The 22,306-nt window shown below is 54.5% G+C and overlaps 1 protein-coding gene across 1 annotated transcript; it reads left to right on the plus strand.

Moving 5' to 3' along the window:
* Positions 1-19,652: 19,652 nt before the first annotated feature.
* On the plus strand, positions 19,653-22,088 carry sst1.1 (somatostatin 1, tandem duplicate 1; the record flags this gene model as incomplete). Its single annotated transcript, XM_079246163.1, has 2 exons — positions 19,653-19,790; positions 21,870-22,088. The coding sequence occupies 2 exons, from the start codon at positions 19,653-19,655 to the stop codon at positions 22,086-22,088; spliced, it is 357 nt and encodes a 118-aa protein (XP_079102289.1).
* Positions 22,089-22,306: the final 218 nt, after the last annotated feature.

Below are 22,306 nucleotides of genomic sequence, written 5' to 3' on the forward strand. Positions count from 1 at the left end.
TGCTGGATCAGAACCCACCTTGATCAGAACCAACCTGGATCAGAACCCTGCTGGATCAGGACCCAACGGGATCAGAACCCTGCTGGATCAGAACCCACCTGGATCAGAACCCACCTGGATCTGAGCCCATCTGGATCAGAACCCTGCTGGATCAGAACCCACCTGGATCTGAACCCATCTGGATCAGAACCCACCTGGATCAGAACCCACCTGGATCAGAACCCTGCTGGATCAGAACCCACCTGGATCAGAACCCACCTGGATCAGAACCCACCGGGATCAGAACCCACCTGGATCAGAACCCTGCTGGATCAGAACCCACCTGGATCAGAACCCACCTGGATCAGAACCCATCTGGATCAGAACCCACCTGGATCAGAACCCTGCTGGATCAGAACCCACCTGGATCAGAACCCTGCTGGATCAGAACCCACCTGGATCAGAACCCACCTGGATCAGAACCCTGCTGGATCAGAACCCACCTGGATCAGAACCCATCTGGATCAGAACCTTGCTGGATCAGAACCCATCTGGATCTGAACCCATCTGGATCAGAACCCACCTGGATCAGAACCCTGCTGGATCAGAACCCACCTGGATCAGAACCCACCTGGATCAGAACCCTGCTGGATCAGAACCCACCGGGATCAGAACCCACCTGGATCTGAACCCACCGAGATCAGAAACCTGCTGGATCAGAACCCACCTGGATCAGAACCCTGCTGGATCAGAACCCACCGGGATCAGAACCCACCGGGATCAGAACCCATCTGGATCTGAACCCATCTGGATCAGAACCCACCTGGATCAGAACCCTGCTGGATCAGAACCCACCTGGATCAGAACCCACCTGGATCAGAACCCTGCTGGATCAGAACCCACCTGGATCAGAACCCTGCTGGATCAGAACCCACCTGGATCTGAACCCGTCTGGATCTGAACCCACCTGGATCAGAACCCTGCAGGATCAGAACCAACCTGGATCAGAACCCTACTGGATCAGAACCCACCTGGATCAGAACCCTGCAGGATCAGAACCCACCTGGATCCGAACCCTACTGGATCAGAACCCTGCTGGATCAGAACCCACCTGGTTGAGAACCCTGCTGGATCTGAACCCATCTGGATCAGAACACTGCTGGATCAGATCCCACCTGGATCAGAACCCATCTGGATCTGAACCCACCTGGATCAGAACCCTGCAGGATCAGAACCCACCTGGATCAGAACCCTGCTGGATCAGAACCCACCTGGATCAGAACACTGCTGGATCAGATCCCACATGGATCAGAACCCATCTGGATCTGAACCCACCTGGATCAGAACCCTGCAGGATCAGAACCCACCTGGATCAGAACCCTGCTGGATCAGAACCCACCTGGATCACAACCCTACTGGATCAGAACCCACCTGGATCAGAACCCATCTGGATCAGAACCCTGCTGGATCAGAACCCACCTGGATCAGAACCCTACTGGATCAGAACCCACCTGGATCAGAACCCATCTGGATCAGTACCCTGCTGGATCAGAACCCACCTGGATCAGAACCCACCTGGATCAGAACCCACCGGGATCAGAACCCTGCTGGATCAGAACCCACCTGGATCAGAACCCACCTGGATCAGAACCCTGCTGGATCAGAACCCACCGGGATCAGAACCCACCTGGATCAGAACCCTGCTCGATCAGCACCCACCTGGATAAGAACCCACCTGGATCAGAACCCACCTGGATCAGAACCCATCTGGATCAGAACCCTGCTGGATCAGAACCCATCTGGATCAGAACCCACCTGGATCAGAACCCTACTGGATCAGAACCCACCTGGATCACAACCCTGCTGGATCAGAACCCACCTGGATCAGAACCCTGCTGGATCAGAACCCACCTGGATCTGAACCCATCTGGATCAGAACCCTGCTGGATCAGATCCCACCTGGATCAGAACCCATCTGGATCTAAACCCATCTGGATCAGAACCCATCTGGATCAGAACCCACCGGGATCAGAACCCATCTGGATCAGAACCCTGCTGGATCAGAACCCACCTGGATCAGAACCCTGCTGGATCAGTACCCTGTTGGATCAGAACCCACCTGGATCAGAATCCTGCTGGATCAGAACCCACCTGGATCTGAACCCATCTGGATCAGAACCCTGCTGGATCAGAACCCACCGGGATCAGAACCCACCTGGATCAGAACCCTGCTGGATCAGAACCCACCGGGATCAGAACCCTGCTGGATCAGAACCCACCTGGATCAGAACCCACCTGGATCTGAACCCATCTGGATCAGAACCCTGCTGGATCAGAACCCACCTGGATCTGAACCCATCTGGATCAGAACCCACCTGGATCAGAACCCTGCTGGATCAGAACCCACCTGGATCAGAACCCACCTGGATCAGAACCCTGCTGGATCAGAACCCACCGGGATCAGAACCCACCTGGATCAGAACCCACCGGGATCAGAACCCACCGGGATCAGAACCCACCGAGATCAGAAAACCTGCTGGATCAGAACCCACCTGGATCAGAACCCTGCTGGATCAGAACCCACCGGGATCAGAACCCACCTGGATCAGAACCCTGCTGGATCAGAACCCACCGGGATCAGAACCCACCGGGATCAGAACCCACCTGGATCAGAACCCATCTGGATCAGAACCCTGCTGGATCAGAACCCACCTGGATCAGAACCCATCTGGATCAGAACCCTGCTGGATCAGAACCCACCTGGATCAGAACCCTGCTGGATCAGAACCCACCGGGATCAGAACCCACCTGGATCAGAACCCTGCTGGATCAGTACCCACCTGGATCAGAACCCTGCTGGATCAGAACCCACCTGGATCAGAACCCACCTGGATCAGAACCCATCTGGATCAGAACCCTGCTGGATCAGAACCCACCTGGATCAGAACCCACCTGGATCAGAACCCTGCTGGATCAGAACCCTGCTGGATCAGAACCCATCTGGATCAGAACCCACCTGGATCAGAACCCTACTGGATCAGAACCCACCTGGATCAGAACCCTGCTGGATCAGAACCCATCTGGATCATAACCCACCTGGATCAGAACCCTGCTGGATCAGAACCCACCTGGATCAGAACCCTGCTGGATCAGAACCCATCTGGATCATAACCCACCTGGATCAGAACCCTACTGGATCAGAACCCACCTGGATCAGAACCCTGCTGGATCAGAACCCACCTGGATCAGAACCCACCTGGATCAGAACCCTGCTGGATCAGAACCCACCGGGATCAGAACCCACCTGGATCAGAACCCTGCTGGATCAGAACCCACCTGCATCAGAACCCACCTGGATCAGAACCCTGCTGGATCAGAACCCACCTGGATCAGAACCCTGCTGGATCAGAACCCTGCTGGATCAGAGCCCACCGGGATCAGAACCCACCTGGATCAGAACCCTGCTGGATCAGAACCCACCTGGATCTGAACCCATCTGGATCAGAACCCTGCTGGATCAGATCCCACCTGGATCAGAACCCATCTGGATCAGAACCCTGCTGGATCAGAACCCATCTGGATCAGAACCCACCGGGATCAGAACCCACCTGGATCAGAACCCATCTGGATCAGAACCCTGCTGGATCAGAACCCACCTGGATCAGAACCCTGCTGGATCAGTACCCTGCTGGATCAGAACCCTGCTGGATCAGTACCCTGCTGGATCAGAACCCACCTGGATCAGAACCCACCTGGATCAGAACCAACCTGGATCAGAACCCTGCTGGATCAGGACCCACCGGGATCAGAACCCTGCTGGATCAGAACCCACCTGGATCAGAACCCACCTGGATCTGAGCCCATCTGGATCAGAACCCTGCTGGATCAGAACCCTGCTGGATCAGAACCCACCTGGATCAGAACCCATCTGGATCAGAACCCACCTGGATCAGAACCCTGCTGGATCAGAACCCACCTGGATCAGAACCCACCTGGATCAGAACCCTGCTGGATCAGAACCCACCGGGATCAGAACCCACCTGGATCAGAACCCTGCTGGATCAGAACCCACCTGGATCAGAACCCACCGAGATCAGAAACCTGCTGGATCAGAACCCACCTGGATCAGAACCCTGCTGGATCAGAACCCACCGGGATCAGAACCCTGCTGGAAAAGAACCCACCGGGATCAGAACCCACCTGGATCAGAACCCACCTGGATCAGAACCCATCTGGATCATAACCCTGCTGGATCAGAACCCTGCTGGATCAGAACCCACCAGGATCAGAACCCTGCTGGATCAGAACCCACCGGGATCAGAACCCACCTGGATCAGAACCCTGCTGGATCAGTACCCACCTGGATCAGAACCCTGCTGGATCAGAACCCACCTGGATCAGAACCCATCTGGATCAGAACCCTGCTGGATCAGAACCCACCTGGATCAGAACCCACCTGGATCAGAACCCATCTGGATCAGAACCCTGCTGGATCAGAACCCATCTGGATCAGAACCCACCTGGATCAGAACCCTACTGGATCAGAACCCACCTGGATCAGAACCCTGCTGGATCAGAACCCATCTGGATCATAACCCACCTGGATCAGAACCCTGCTGGATAAGAACCCACCTGGATCAGAACCCTGCTGGATCAGAACCCATCTGGATCATAACCCACCTGGATCAGAACCCTACTGGATCAGAACCCACCTGGATCAGAACCCTGCTGGATCAGAACCCACCTGGATCAGAACCCACCTGGATCAGAACCCTGCTGGATCAGAACCCACCGGGATCAGAACCCACCTGGATCAGAACCCTGCTGGATCAGAACCCTGCTGGATCAGAACCCTGCTGGATCAGAGCCCACCGGGATCAGAACCCACCTGGATCAGAACCCTGCTGGATCAGAACCCACCTGGATCTGAACCCATCTGGATCAGAACCCTGCTGGATCAGATCCCACCTGGATCAGAACCCATCTGGATCAGAACCCTGCTGGATCACAACCCATCTGGATCAGAACCCACCGGGATCAGAACCCACCTGGATCAGAACCCATCTGGATCAGAACCCTGCTGGATCAGAACCCACCTGGATCAGAACCCTGCTGGATCAGTACCCTGCTGGATCAGAACCCACCTGGATCAGAACCCTGCTGGATCAGAACCCACCTGGATCAGAACCAACCTGGATCAGAACCCTGCTGGATCAGGACCCACCGGGATCAGAACCCTGCTGGATCAGAACCCACCTGGATCAGAACCCACCTGGATCTGAGCCCATCTGGATCAGAACCCTGCTGGATCAGAACCCACCTGGATCAGAACCCATCTGGATCAGAACCCACCTGGATCAGAACCCTGCTGGATCAGAACCCACCTGGATCAGAACCCTGCTGGATCAGAACCCACCGGGATCAGAACCCACCTGGATCAGAACCCTGCTGGATCAGAACCCACCTGGATCAGAACCCACCGAGATCAGAAACCTGCTGGATCAGAACCCACCTGGATCAGAACCCTGCTGGATCAGAACCCACCGGGATCAGAACCCTGCTGGATAAGAACCCACCGGGATCAGAACCCACCTGGATCAGAACCCACCTGGATCAGAACCCATCTGGATCAGAACCCTACTGGATCAGAACCCACATGGTTCAGAACCCATCTGGATCAGAACCCACCTGGATCAGAACCCTACTGGATCAGAACCCACATGGTTCAGAACCCATCTGGATCAGAACCCACCTGGATCAGAACCCTGCTGGATCAGAACCCATCTGGATCAGAACCCACCTGGATCTGAACCATGCTGGATCAGAACCCACCTGGATCAGAACCCTGCTGGGTCAGAACCCACCTGGATCAGAACCCACCTGGATCAGAACCCTGCTGGATCAGAACCCACCTGGATCAGAACCCATCTGGATCAGAACCCTGCTGGATCAGAACCCACCTGGATCAGAACCCATCTGAATCTGAACCCATCTGTATCATAACCCATCTGGATCAGAACCCACCTGGATCAGAACCCTGCTGGATCAGAACCCACCTGGATCAGAACCCACCTGGATCTGAACCCACCTGGATCTGAACCCATCTGGATCAGAACCCATCTGGATCAGAACCCTGCTGGATCAGAACCCACCTGGATCAGAACCCATCTGGATCAGAACCCACCGGGATCAGAACCCTGCTGGATCAGAACCCACCTGGATCAGAACCCACCTGGATCAGAACCCTGCTGGATCAGAACCCACCTGGATCAGAACCCTTCTGGATCAGAACCCTGCTGGATCAGAACCCACCTGGTTCAGAGCCCACCTGGATCACAACCCACCGGGATCAGAACCCTGCTGGATCAGAACCCACCTGGATCACAACCCACCTGGATCAGAACCCTGCTGGATCAGAACCCACCTGGATCAGAACCCTGCTGGATCAGAACACACCGGGATCAGAACCCACCTGGATCAGAACCCTGCTGGTTCAGAACCCACCTGGATCAGAACCCACCGGGATCAGAACCCTGCTGGATCAGAACCCACCTGGATCACAACCCACCTGGATCAGAACCCACCTGGATCAGAACCCTGCTGGATCAGAACCCACCTGGATCTGAACCCATCTGGATCAGAACCCTGCTGGATCAGAACCCACCTGGATCAGAACCCATCTGGATCAGAACCCTGCTGGATCAGAACCCACCTGGATCAGAACCCTGCTGGATCAGTACCCTGCTGGATCAGAACCCACCTGGATATGAACCCTGCTGGATCAGAACCCACCTGGATCTGAACACATCTGGATCAGAACCCTGCTGGATCAGAACCCACCGGGATCAGAACCCACCTGGATCAGAACCCTGCTGGATCATAACCCACCTGGATCAGAACCCACCTGGATCTGAACCCATCTGGATCAGAACCCACCTGGATCTGAACCCATCTCGATCAGAACCCACCTGGATCAGAACCCTGCTGGATCAGAACCCACCTGGATCTGAACCCATCTGGATCAGAACCCACCTGGATCAGAACCCTGCTGGATCAGACCCCACCTGGATCAGAACCCTGCTGGATCAGAACCCACCGGGATCAGAACCCACCTGGATCAGAACCCACCGGGATCAGAACCCACCGGGATCAGAACCCACCGAGATCAGAAACCTGCTGGATCAGAACCCACCTGGATCAGAACCCTGCTGGAGCAGAACCCACCGGGATCAGAACCCACCTGGATCAGAACCCTGCTGGATCAGAACCCACCGGGATCAGAACCCACCTGGATCAGAACCCTACTGGATCAGAACCCACCTGGATCAGAACCCTGCTGGATCAGAACCCATCTGGATCATAACCCACCTGGATCAGAACCCTACTGGATCAGAACCCACCTGGATCAGAACCCTGCTGGATCAGAACCCACCGGGATCAGAACCCACCTGGATCAGAACCCTGCTGGATCAGAACCCACCTGCATCAGAACCCTGCTGGATCAGAACCCTGCTGGATCAGAACCCATCTGGATCAGAACCCTGCTGGATCAGAACCCACCGGGATCAGAACCCACCTGGATCAGAACCCTGCTGGATCAGAACCCACCTGGATCAGAACCCTGCTGGATCAGAACCCTGCTGGATCAGAACCCATCTGGATCAGAACCCACCGGGATCAGAACCCACCTGGATCAGAACCCTGCTGGATCAGAACCCACCTGGATCAGAACCAACCTGGATCAGAACCCTGCTGGATCAGGACCCACCGGGATCAGAACCCTGCTGGATCAGAACCCACCTGGATCAGAACCCAACTGGATCTGAGCCCATCTGGATCAGAACCCTGCTGGATCAGAACCCACCTGGATCTGAACCCATCTGGATCAGAACCCACCTGGATCAGAACCCACCTGGATCAGAACCCTGCTGGATCAGAACCCACCTGGATCAGAACCCACCGGGATCAGAACCCTGCTGGATCAGAACCCACCGGGATCAGAACCCACCTGGATCAGAACCCTGCTGGATCCGAACCCACCTGGATCAGAACCCACCTGGATCAGAACCCTGCTGGATCAGAACCCACCAGGATCAGAACCCTGCTGGATCAGAACCCTGCTGGATCAGAACCCACCGGGATCAGAACCCTGCTGGATAAGAACCCACCGGGATCAGAACCCACCTGGATCAGAACCCACCTGGATCAGAACCCTGCTGGATCAGAACCCATCTGGATCAGAACCCACCTGGATCAGAACCCTACTGGATCAGAACCCACATGGATCAGAACCCTGCTGGATCAGAACCCACCTGGATCAGAACCCACCTGGATCAGAACCCTGCTGGATCAGAACCCTGCTGGATCAGAACCCATCTGGATCAGAACCCATCTGGATCAGAACCCACCTGGATCAGAACCCTGCTGGATCAGAACCCACCTGGATCAGAACCCTGCTGGATCAGAACCCACCTGGATCAGAACCCTGCTGGATCAGAACCCACCGGGATCAGAACCCTGCTGGATCAGAACCCACCGGGATCAGAACCCACCTGGATCAGAACCCTGCTGGATCCGAACCCACCTGGATCAGAACCCACCTGGATCAGAACCCTGCTGGATCAGAACCCACCAGGATCAGAACCCTGCTGGATCAGAACCCTGCTGGATCAGAACCCACCGGGATCAGAACCCTGCTGGATAAGAACCCACCGGGATCAGAACCCACCTGGATCAGAACCCACCTGGATCAGAACCCTGCTGGATCAGAACCCATCTGGATCAGAACCCACCTGGATCAGAACCCTACTGGATCAGAACCCACATGGATCAGAACCCTGCTGGATCAGAACCCACCTGGATCAGAACCCACCTGGATCAGAACCCTGCTGGATCAGAACCCTGCTGGATCAGAACCCACCTGGATCAGAACCCACCTGGATCAGAACCCTGCTGGATCAGAACCCTGCTGGATCAGAACCCATCTGGATCAGAACCCATCTGGATCAGAACCCACCTGGATCAGAACCCTGCTGGATCAGAACCCACCGGGATCAGAACCCTGCTGGATAAGAACCCACCGGGATCAGAACCCACCTGGATCAGAACCCACCTGGATCAGAACCCTGCTGGATCAGAACCCATCTGGATCAGAACCCACCTGGATCAGAACCCTACTGGATCAGAACCCACATGGATCAGAACCCTGCTGGATCAGAACCCACCTGGATCAGAACCCACCTGGATCAGAACCCACATGGATCAGAACCCTGCTGGATCAGAACCCATCTGGATCAGAACCCATCTGGATCAGAACCCACCTGGATCAGAACCCTGCTGGATCAGAACCCACTTGGATCAGAACCCTGCTGGATCAGAACCCACCTGGATCTGAACCCATCTGGATCAGAACCCTGCTGGATCAGAACCCACCGGGATCAGAACCCACCTGGATCAGAACCCTGCTGGATCAGAACCCACCAGGATCAGAACCCTGCTGGATCAGAACCCACCTGGATCAGAACCCACCTGGATCTGAACCCATCTGGATCAGAACCCTGCTGGATCAGAACCCACCTGGATCTGAACCCATCTGGATCAGAACCCTGCTGGATCAGAACCCACCTGGATCAGAACCCACCTGGATCAGAACCCTGCTGGATCAGAACCCACCGGGATCAGAACCCACCGGGATCAGAACCCACCGAGATCAGAAACCTGCTGGATCAGAACCCACCTGGATCAGAACCCTGCTGGATCAGAACCCACCGGGATCAGAACCCACCTGGATCAGAACCCATCTGGATCAGAACCCTGCTGGATCAGAACCCTGCTGGATCAGAACCCACCTGGATCACAACCCACCTGGATCAGAACCCTGCTGGATCAGAACCCACAGGGATCAGAACCCACCTGGATCAGAACCCTGCTGGATCAGAACCCACCTGGATCAGAACCCACCTGGATCAGAACCCTGCTGGATCAGAACCCACCTGGATCTGAACCCATCTGGATCAGAACCCTGCTGGATCAGATCCCACCTGGATCAGAACCCATCTGGATCTGAACCCATCTGGATCAGAACCCATCTGGATCAGAACCCACAGGGATCAGAACCCACCTGGATCAGAACCCTGCTGGATCAGAACCCACCTGGATCAGTACCCACCTGGATCAGAACCCTGCTGGATCAGAACCCACCTGGATCAGAACCCACCTGGATCAGAACCCTGCTGGATCAGAACCCTGCTGGATCAGAACCCACCTGGATCAGAACCCATCTGGATCAGAACCCTGCTGGATCAGAACCCACCTGGATCAGAACCCACCGGGATCAGAACCCACCTGGATCAGAACCCACCTGGATCAGAACCCTGCTGGATCAGAACCCACCTGGATCAGAACCCACCGGGATCAGAACCCTGCTGGATCAGAACCCACCTGGATCAGAACCCACCTGGATCTGAACCCATCTGGATCAGAACCCACCTGGATCAGAACCCTGCTCGATCAGAACCCACCTGGATCAGAACCCACCTGGATCAGAACCCACCGGGATCAGAACCCACCTGGATCAGAACCCTGCTGGATCAGAACCCACCTGGATCAGAACCCACCTGGATCTGAACCCACCTGGATCAGAACCCATCTGGATCAGAACCCACCTGGATCAGAACCCACCGGGATCAGAACCCACCTGGATCAGAACCCATCTGGATCAGAACCCACCTGGATCAGAACCCTGCTGGATCAAAACCCTGCTGGATCAGAACCCACCTGGATCAGAACCCACCGGGATCAGAACCCACCGGGATCAGAACCCACCTGGATCAGAACCCACCGGGATCAGAACCCACCGGGATCAGAACCCACCTGGATCAGAACCCATCTGGATCAGAACCCACCTGGATCAGAACCCTGCTGGATCAAAACCCATCTGGATCAGAACCCACCTGGATCAGAACCCACCGGGATCAGAACCCACCGGGATCAGAACCCACCTGGATCAGAACCCACCTGGATCAGAACCCTGCTGGATCAGAACCCACCTGGATCAGAACCCACCTGGATCAGAACCCTGCTGGATCAGAACCCACCTGGATCAGAACCCACCTGGATCAGAACCCTGCCGGATCAGAACCCTGCTGGATCAGAACCCACCTGGATCAGAACCCTGCTTGATCAGAACCCACCTGGATCAGAACCCACCTGGATCAGAACCCTGCTGGATCAGAACCCACCTGGATCAGAACCCACCTGGATCAGAACCCTGCTGGATCAGAACCCACCTGGATCAGAACCCACCTGGATCTGAACCCACCTGGATCAGAACCCATCTGGATCAGAACCCACCTGGATCAGAACCCTGCTGGATCAGAACCCACCTGGATCAGAACCCACCGGGATCAGAACCCACCTGGATCAGAACCCACCTGGATCAGAACCCTGCTGGATCAGAACCCACCTGGATCAGAACCCATCTGGATCAGAACCCTGCTGGATCAGAACCCACCGGGATCAGAACCCACCTGGATCAGAACCCACCTGGATCAGAACCCATCTGGATCAGAACCCTGCTGGATCAGAACCCATCTGGATCAGAACCCTGCTGGATCAGAACCCACCTGGATCAGAACCCACCTGGATCAGAACCCATCTGGATCAGAACCCTGCTGGATCAGAACCCACCTGGATCAGAACCCATCTGGATCAGAACCCACCTGGATCAGAACCCTGCTGGATCAGAACCCACCGGGATCAGAACCCACCGAGATCAGAAACCTGCTGGATCAGAACCCTGCTGGATCAGAACCCACCTGGATGAGAACCCTGCTGGATCAGAACCCACCTGGATGAGAACCCTGCTGGATCAGAACCCACCTGGATCAGAACCCATCTGGATCAGAACCCACCTGGATCAGAACCCACCTGGATCAGAACCCATCTGGATCAGAACCCTGCTGGATCAGAACCCTACTGGATCAGAACCCACCTGGATCAGAACCCACCTGGATCAGAACCCATCTGGATCAGAACCCTGCTGGATCAGAACCCACCTGGATCAGAACCCTGCTGGATCAGAACCCACCGGGATCAGAACCCATCTGGATCAGAACCCTGCTGGATCAGAACCCTGCTGGATCAGAACCCACCTGGATCAGAACCCTGCTGGATCAGAACCCTGCTGGATCAGAACCCACCGGGATCAGAACCCTGCTGGATCAGAACCCTGCTGGATCAGAACCCACCGGGATCAGAACCCTGCTGGATCAGAACCCTGCTGGATCAGAACCCACCTGGATCAGAACCCATCTGGATCAGAACCCTGATGGATCAGAACCCTGCTGGTTCAGAACCCATCTGGATCAGAACCCACCTGGATCAGAACCCACCTGGATCAGAACCCATCTGGATCAGAACCCATCTGGATCAGAACCCTGCTGGATCAGAACCCACCTGGATCAGAACCCACCTGGATCAGAACCCATCTGGATCAGAACCCTGCTGGATCAGAACCCACCTGGATCAGAACCCACCTGGATCTGAACCCATCTGGATCAGAACCCATCTGGATCAGAACCCTGCTGGATCAGAACCCACCTGGATCAGAACCCATCTGGATCAGAACCCACCGGGATCAGAACCCACCTGGATCAGAACCCTGCTGGATCAGAACCCACCTGGATCAGAACCCACCTGGATCAGAACCCTGCTGGATCAGAACCCAACTGGATCAGAACGCACCGGGATCAGAACCCTGCTGGATCAGAACCCACCGGGATCAGAACCCTGCTGGATCAGAACCCACCTGGATCTGAACCCATCTGGATCAGAACCCACCTGGATCAGAACCCACCTGGATCAGAACCCTGCTGGATCAGAACCCAACTGGATCAGAACCCACCTGGATCAGAACCCTGCTGGATCAGAACCCACCGGGATCAGAACCCTGCTGGATCAGAACCCACCTGGATCTGAACCCATCTGGATCAGAACCCTGCTGGATCAGAAACCACCTGGATCAGAACCCACCTGGATCAGAACCCTGCTGGATCAGAACCCTGCTGGATCAGAACCCACCGGGATCAGAACCCACCTGGATCAGAACCCTGCTGGATCAGAACCCACCTGGATCAGAACCCACCTGGATCAGAACCCATCTGGATCAGAACCCTGCTGGATCAGAACCCACCGGGATCAGAACCCACCTGGATCAGAACCCTGCTGGTTCAGAACCCACCTGGATCAGAACCCACCTGGATCACAACCCACCTGGATCAGAACCCTGCTGGATCAGAACCCACCGGGATCAGAACCCACCTGGATCAGAACCCTGCTGGATCAGAACCCACCTGGATCAGAACCCACCTGGATCAGAACCCACCTGGATCTGAACCCATCTGGATCAGAACCCTGCTGGATCAGAACCCACCTGGATCAGAACCCATCTGGATCAGAACCCACCTGGATCAGAACCCTGCTGGATCAGAACCCACCTGGATCAGAACCCACCTGGATCAGAACCCTGCTGGATCAGAACCCTGCTGGATCAGAACCCACCTGGATCAGAACCCATCTGGATCAGAACCCTGCTGGATCAGAACCCACCTGGATCAGAACCCTGCTGGATCAGAACCCACCTGGATCAGAACCCTGCTGAATCAGAACCCACCTGGATCAGAACCCTGCTGGATCAGAACCCTGCTGGATCAGAACCCACCTGGATCAGAACCCACTGGGATCAGAACCCTGCTGGATCAGAACCCACCTGGATCAGAACCCTGCTGGATCAGAACCCTGCTGGATCAGAACCCACTGGGATCAGAACCCACCGGGATCAGAACCCACCTGGATCTGAACCCACCTGGATCAGAACCCACTGGGATCAGAACCCACCTTGATCAGAACCCACCGGGATCTGAACCCACCTGGATCAGAACCCTGCTGGATCAGAACCCACCTGGATCAGAACCCATCTGGATCAGAACCCTGCTGGATCAGAACCCACCTGGATCAGAACCCTGCTGGATCAGAACCCACCTGGATCAGAACCCTGCTGAATCAGAACCCACCTGGATCAGAAGCCACCTGGATCAGAACCCACCTGGATCAGAACCCTGCTGGATCAGAACCCACCTGGATCAGAACCCTGCTGGATCAGAACCCATCTGGATCAGAACCCTGCTCGATCAGAACCCACCTGGATCAGAACCCACCTGGATCAGAACCCACCGGGATCAGAACCCACCTGGATCAGAACCCTGCTGGATCAGAACCCACCTGGATCAGAACCCACCTGGATCTGAACCCACCTGGATCAGAACCCATCTGGATCAGAACCCACCTGGATCAGAACCCACCGGGATCAGAACCCACCTGGATCAGAACCCATCTGGATCAGAACCCACCTGGATCAGAACCCTGCTGGATCAAAACCCTGCTGGATCAGAACCCACCTGGATTAGAACCCTGCTTGATCAGAACCCACCTGGATCAGAACCCTGCTGGATCAGAACCCACCTGGATCAGAACCCACCTGGATCAGAACCCTGCTGGATCAGAACCCACCTGGATCAGAACCCACCTGGATCAGAACCCTGCCGGATCAGAACCCTGCTGGATCAGAACCCACCTGGATCAGAACCCTGCTGGATCAGAACCCACCTGGATCAGAACCCACCTGGATCAGAACCCTGCTGGATCAGAACCCACCTGGATCAGAACCCACCTGGATCAGAACCCTGCTGGATCAGAACCCACCTGGATCAGAACCCACCTGGATCTGAACCCACCTGGATCAGAACCCATCTGGATCAGAACCCACCTGGATCAGAACCCTGCTGGATCAGAACCCACCTGGATCAGAACCCACCGGGATCAGAACCCACCTGGATCAGAACCCACCTGGATCAGAACCCTGCTGGATCAGAACCCACCTGGATCAGAACCCATCTGGATCAGAACCCTGCTGGATCAGAACCCACCGGGATCAGAACCCACCTGGATCAGAACCCACCTGGATCAGAACCCATCTGGATCAGAACCCTGCTGGATCAGAACCCATCTGGATCAGAACCCTGCTGGATCAGAACCCACCTGGATCAGAACCCACCTGGATCAGAACCCATCTGGATCAGAACCCTGCTGGATCAGAACCCACCTGGATCAGAACCCATCTGGATCAGAACCCACCTGGATCAGAACCCTGCTGGATCAGAACCCACCGGGATCAGAACCCACCGAGATCAGAAACCTGCTGGATCAGAACCCTGCTGGATCAGAACCCACCTGGATGAGAACCCTGCTGGATCAGAACCCACCTGGATCAGAACCCATCTGGATCAGAACCCACCTGGATCAGAACCCACCTGGATCAGAACCCATCTGGATCAGAACCCTGCTGGATCAGAACCCTACTGGATCAGAACCCACCTGGATCAGAACCCACCTGGATCAGAACCCATCTGGATCAGAACCCTGCTGGATCAGAACCCATCTGGATCAGAACCCTGCTGGATCAGAACCCTGCTGGATCAGAACCCACCTGGATCAGAACCCACCTGGATCAGAACCCTGCTGGATCAGAACCCTGCTGGATCAGAACCCACCGGGATCAGAACCCTGCTGGATCAGAACCCTGCTGGATCAGAACCCACCGGGATCAGAACCCTGCTGGATCAGAACCCTGCTGGATCAGAACCCACCTGGATCAGAACCCATCTGGATCAGAACCCTGATGGATCAGAACCCTTCTGGTTCAGAACCCATCTGGATCAGAACCCACCTGGATCAGAACCCACCTGGATCAGAACCCACCTGGATCTGAACCCACCGGGATCAGAACCCATCTGGATCAGAACCCTGCTGGATCAGAACCCTGCTGGATCAGAACCCACCTGGATCAGAACCCACCTGGATCAGAACCCTGCTGGATCAGAACCCTGCTGGATCAGAACCCACCGGGATCAGAACCCTGCTGGATCAGAACCCTGCTGGATCAGAACCCACCTGGATCAGAACCCATCTGGATCAGAACCCTGATGGATCAGAACCCTTCTGGTTCAGAACCCATCTGGATCAGAACCCACCTGGATCAGAACCCACCTGGATCTGAACCCATCTGGATCAGAACCCATCTGGATCAGAACCCTGCTGGATCAGAACCCACCTGGATCAGAACCCATCTGGATCAGAACCCTGCTGGATCAGAACCCACCTGGATCAGAACCCACCTGGATCTGAACCCATCTGGATCAGAACCCATCTGGATCAGAACCCTGCTGGATCAGAACCCACCTGGATCAGAACCCACCTGGATCAGAACCCATCTGGATCAGAACCCACCGGGATCAGAACCCACCTGGATCAGAACCCACCTGGATCAGAACCCTGCTGGATCAGAACCCAACTGGATCAGAACGCACCGGGATCAGAACCCTGCTGGATCAGAACCCACCTGGATCAGAACCCTGCTGGATCAGAACCCACCGGGATCAGAACCCTGCTGGATCAGAACCCACCTGGATCTGAACCCATCTGGATCAGAACCCTGCTGGATCAGAAACCACCTGGATCTGAACCCATCTGGATCAGAACCCTGCTGGATCAGAACCCACCTGGATCAGAACCCACCTGGATCAGAACCCTGCTGGATCAGAACCCTGCTGGATCAGAACCCACCGGGATCAGAACCCACCTGGATCAGAACCCTGCTGGATCAGAACCCACCTGGATCAGAACCCACCTGGATCAGAACCCATCTGGATCAGAACCCTGCTGGATCAGAACCCACCGGGATCAGAACCCACCTGGATCAGAACCCTGCTGGTTCAGAACCCACCTGGATCAGAACCCAACTGGATCAGAACCCTGCTGGATCAGAACCCACCTGGATCACAACCCACCTGGATCAGAACCCTGCTGGATCAGAACCCACCGGGATCAGAACCCACCTGGATCAGAACCCTGCTGGATCAGAACCCACCTGGATCAGAACCCACCTGGATCAGAACCCACCTGGATCTGAACCCATCTGGATCAGAACCCTGCTGGATCAGAACCCACCTGGATCAGAACCCATCTGGATCAGAACCCACCTGGATCAGAACCCTGCTGGATCAGAACCCACCTGGATCAGAACCCACCTGGATCAGAACCCTGCTGGATCAGAACCCACCTGGATCAGAACCCATCTGGATCAGAACCCTGCTGGATCAGAACCCACCTGGATCAGAACCCTGCTGGATCAGAACCCACCTGGATCAGAACCCTGCTGAATCAGAACCCACCTGGATCAGAACCCTGCTGGATCAGAACCCTGCTGGATCAGAACCCACCTGGATCAGAACCCTGCTGGATCAGAACCCACCTGGATCAGAACCCTGCTGGATCAGAACCCACTGGGATCAGAACCCTGCTGGATCAGAACCCTGCTGGATCAGAACCCTGCTGGATCAGAACCCACTGGGATCAGAACCCACCGGGATCAGAACCCACCTTGATCAGAACCCACTGGGATCAGAACCCACCTGGATCAGAACCCATCTGGATCAGAACCCTGCTGGATCAGAACCCACCTGGATCAGAACCCTGCTGGATCAGAACCCACCTGGATCAGAACCCTGCTGAATCAGAACCCACCTGGATCAGAAGCCACCTGGATCAGAACCCAGCTGGATCAGAACCCACCTGGATCAGAACCCTGCTGGATCAGAACCCTGCTGGATCAGAACCCACTGGGATCAGAACCCTGCTGGATCAGAACCCACCTGGATCAGAACCCTGCTGGATCAGAACCCTGCTGCATCAGAACCCACTGGGATCAGAACCCACCGGGATCAGAACCCACCTGGATCTGAACCCACCTGGATCAGAACCCACTGGGATCAGAACCCACCTGGATCAGAACCCACCGGGATCTGAACCCACCTGGATCAGAACCCTGCTGGATCAGAACCCACCGGGTCCCACAGAGTCCCACAGAGTCCCACAGGGTCCCACAGAGTCCCACAGGGTCCCACAGAGTCCCACAGGGTCCCACAGGGTCCCACAGAGTCCCACAGGGTCCCACAGGGTCCCACAGAGTCCCACAGGGTCCTACAGGGTCCCACAGAGTCCCACAGGGTCCCACAGGGTCCCACAGAGTCCCACAGGGTCCCACAGAGTCCCACAGGGTCCCACAGAGTCCCACAGAGTCCCACAGGGTCCCACAGGGTCCCACAAGGTCCCACGGGGTCCCACAGAGTCCCACAGGGTCCCACAGGGTCCCACAGAGTCCCACAGAGTCCCACAGGGTCCCACAGGGTCCCACAGAGTCCCACAGGGTCCCACAGGGTCCCACAGAGTCCCACAGGGTCCCACAGAGTCCCACAGGGTCCCACAGGGTCCCACAGAGTCCCACAGAGTCCCACAGGGTCCCACAGAGTCCCACAGGGTCCCACAGAGTCCCACAGAGTCCCACAGAGTCCCACAGGGTCCCACAGGGTCCCACAGAGTCCCACAGAGTCCCACAGGGTCCCACAGGGTCCCACAGGGTCCCACAGAGTCCCACAGGGTCCCACAGGGTCCCACAGGGTCCCACAGGGTCCCACAGAGACGCTGATGTCGGAGGAAACAACGAGACGCTTTAACTTGAGACCAATTGCTGAGAAGATATTTCACAACATTTCTTTATAAATATCTAAAACAGAAGAAAGGAGGAATTTGGGTTATTTTGTTATAAAGTTCTTTTTATCCAGGTTTAAAGTTTTAAGTTGAACTTTTTATCTTTTTTCCTTAAATTTTTTATTTTTATTTATAGTATTATTAATATGATCAGTGCTTTACTGTTGGTCATAATTATAGTTATAATTGCAGTAACATATAAAACATAAATAGTAATGAAATATTCTACATTCTGCAGTTTTTTATTGTGTATGGATTTGTGAATAAATTGATGTTATGGATAAGATGTATAATTAATGTAGTGATGGATGTGTTTCTATTATTCTAATTCTTGCTGGTATTTCCTGACGGGCTTGGGGGGCAGGGGTTCGGCTGGAGCTGGCTGTGTGGTCGGCGGTTCGGTTCTTCGGACCGGTCCCAGGCCCGGATAAACGTGGAGGCATGTGGAACACCTGCTGATTCACCTGGGCGGTGATGCTGTGGCGACCCGTCGCTAAGCAACCAGCTGAAAGGAAAACAATATTTCATGTATTGATTATATTTTATTCTTAAATGTTTTATCAGCTTCTCAGTTGTTTCCTCATCCTGTCGCTGCTCGGTGTGATCAGACTTTCCTCCAGACCAGCTGGTCCAGACTGGAAACTACAAAGGCTTCATCTGGATCAGCTCTGTTCCTGTTTCATACAAGCTCCCTGTAAATAATAAAAATTATTCATGAAATCTTTCTGAAGTTTGCTGGTTTAACAGCCAGACTGGAAACCAGTATGAGGGAAAACAGCACCCAGTAAGGACCAGTGAGCAGGTCTCCTCCTCTGCCTGGCGGAGCAGCAGGGAGGAGGAAGAAGTGTTTAAAAAACGGATCATTTCACTAAAGAGCAAAGAAAACATCATCATCATCATCATCAGTCACCCCCTCCTCCGCGTGGACCCGGTGACGTCAGCGTGGGTTTATAAGAGCCCCCCAGACGGGACAGAAGCAGAAGATCCGCCGAGCCGCCGTCCGACAGGTGATGAAGATGTTCTGCTCCTCGCGCCTCCTGCTGCTCCTCCTCTCCCTCTCCGCCTCCATCAGCTGCTCCTCCGCCGCGCAGAGAGACTCCAAACTCCGCCTGCTGCTGCACCGGACCCCGCTGCTCGCCTCCACACAGGTCCGCAACTTTCCAACTTTACCGTTTCCATAGAAACCAGCTGGAAGCGCGAGGAAACGAAACAGATCAAAGGAAAGAATAGATCAGAAAGTTCGATCAGCAGGTTATTGATATGATTGGAAAAAGAAACTTCAAAAGGTTTTTATAAAAAGGAATCAAATCAATTTATTCTCTTTTCTTTCTTTTTAGTCATGTTGGTAAAGTTCTAGTGGAAACAGTCAGAACCAGTCCGGGTCAGAACCAGTGCGGGTCAGAACCAGTCCGGGTCAGAACCGGCTGCGGGTCAGAACTAGTCCGGGTCAGAACCAGTCCGGGTCAGAACCAGTCCGGGTCAGAACCGGCTGCGGGTCAGAACTAGTCCGGGTCAGAACCAGTCCGGGTCAGAACTAGTCCGGGTCAGAACCAGTCCGGGTCAGAACCGGCTGCGGGTCAGAACTAGTCAGGGTCAGAACCAGTCCGGGTCAGAACCAGTCCGGGTCAGAACCGGCTGCGGGTCAGAACCAGTCCGGGTCAGAACCGGCTGCGGGTCAGAACTAGTCCGGGTCAGAACCAGTCCGGGTCAGAACCAGTCCGGGTCAGAACTAGTCCGGGTCAGAACCAGTCCGGGTCAGAACCAGTCCGGGTCAGAACTAGTCCGGGTCAGAACCAGTCCGGGTCAGAACCGGCTGCGGGTCAGAACTAGTCCGGGTCAGAACCAGTCCGGGTCAGAACCAGTCCGGGTCAGAACTAGTCCGGGTCAGAACTAGTCCGGGTCAGAACCAGTCCGGGTCAGAACCGGCTGCGGGTCAGAACTAGTCAGGGTCAGAACCAGTCCGGGTCAGAACCAGTCCGGGTCAGAACCGGCTGCGGGTCAGAACCAGTCCGGGTCAGAACCGGCTGCGGGTCAGAACTAGTCCGGGTCAGAACCAGTCCGGGTCAGAACCGGCTGCGGGTCAGAACCAGTCCGGGTCAGAACCAGTCCGGGTCAGAACCGGCTGCGGGTCAGAACCAGTCCGGGTCAGAACCAGTCCGGGTCAGAACCGGCTGCGGGTCAGAACTAGTCCGGGTCAGAACCAGTCCGGGTCAGAACCAGTTGCGGGTCATAACCAGACCAGCAGACCTGAGAGTCCAGTTGTCTGGCAACCTGGAGTTGCATCCAGAACCAGAACCAGAACCAAACCAGAACTTTTGTTGAGTGTCTCAGTCTTATGTCGGAGTGAGGACTAGTACATCAGATTCTGGTTCTGGACTTTTGGTGGGTTTTTTTTTATTTCAAACTGGTATTTTTCTTTCAGTAATGTTGCTCTAGAATCGGTTCTGACCCAGTTACAACATATGATCCGGTGTTTATCCATCATTCCAGGTCTGAACTGAAACCTTCCTCTTCATCATGAATCATCATCATTATCTTCCTCATTAAGACTAAAATCTTCAGATACAATAAAAATAATCTTTTATTTTCCAGATTGAAACTTTATTTCAGGTCAAACACGAATTTTTACACGATTCATATCTGAAGGTGATCAATGATACGTCTGTTAGCATGGTGATAGCATTGTGTTAGCATAATGTTTGCATAAGGTTAGCATAGTTTGAGCATGATGTTAGCATAGTTTTAACACGATCGTAGCATAATGTTAGGATAATGTTAGCATAGTTTTAGCATGATGATAGCATAGTGTTAGCATGATTTAGCAAAATGTTAGCATGATGATAGCATAGCTTTAGCACAATGGTAGCATAGTGTTAGCACAATGGTAGCATAGCTTTAGCACAATGGTAGCATAGTGTTAGCACAATGGTAGCATAGCTTTAGCACAATGGTAGCATAGTGTTAGCACAATGGTAGCATAGTGTTAGCACGATGGTAGCATAGTGTTAGCATGATGGTAGCAAGTTATTTGCATGGTGCTAGCATAGCGTTATTATGCTAGTAATTTCTTCAGACACAACGGGAATCTAGAATCAGCGGTGGTTAGATGGCTCTGAATGACCGTAGATTAGTCCTCGATGTCTCCTTGAGGTTTGGTTTTGTGATGAATCTCCATCCGTCTCGAATGAATCTGTTTCCAGGAATGAAAGCAGAACTTTATTTTTCAGGATATGTCGCGCTCCTCGCTGGCCGACCTCCTCCTCTCGGACCTCCTGCGGGTGGAGAACGAGGCTCTGGAGGAGGACAGCTTCCCTCTGGCCGAAGGAGAACCCGAAGACATTCATGTGGACCTGGAAAGAGCCGCCGGCAGTGGGCCGCTACTTGCCCCCCGAGAGAGGAAGGCTGGATGCAAGAACTTCTTCTGGAAGACCTTCACCTCCTGCTGAGAGCCGTCGTCGCCTCCTCCTGTACAGAACCGCGTGGGTCTTAGTTTGGATGAAATGTTTAGAACCTCTCAGATGATTCTTTCTGAATGTAAACTTGATGAAACTATTTTTAATTGTTGGTTTGAATAAAATCTGTTTGAGACATAAAAACTGTCCTGTTTGTTGAAGAGGAGGAAGATGAAAACCTTCATCACCTTTATTACAGAGGCGGGAGTCGC

This window comes from Telmatherina bonti (assembly GCF_933228915.1).
Source record: "Telmatherina bonti genome assembly, chromosome: 9".
In the NCBI taxonomy this organism is placed as follows: domain Eukaryota; kingdom Metazoa; phylum Chordata; class Actinopteri; order Atheriniformes; family Telmatherinidae; genus Telmatherina; species Telmatherina bonti.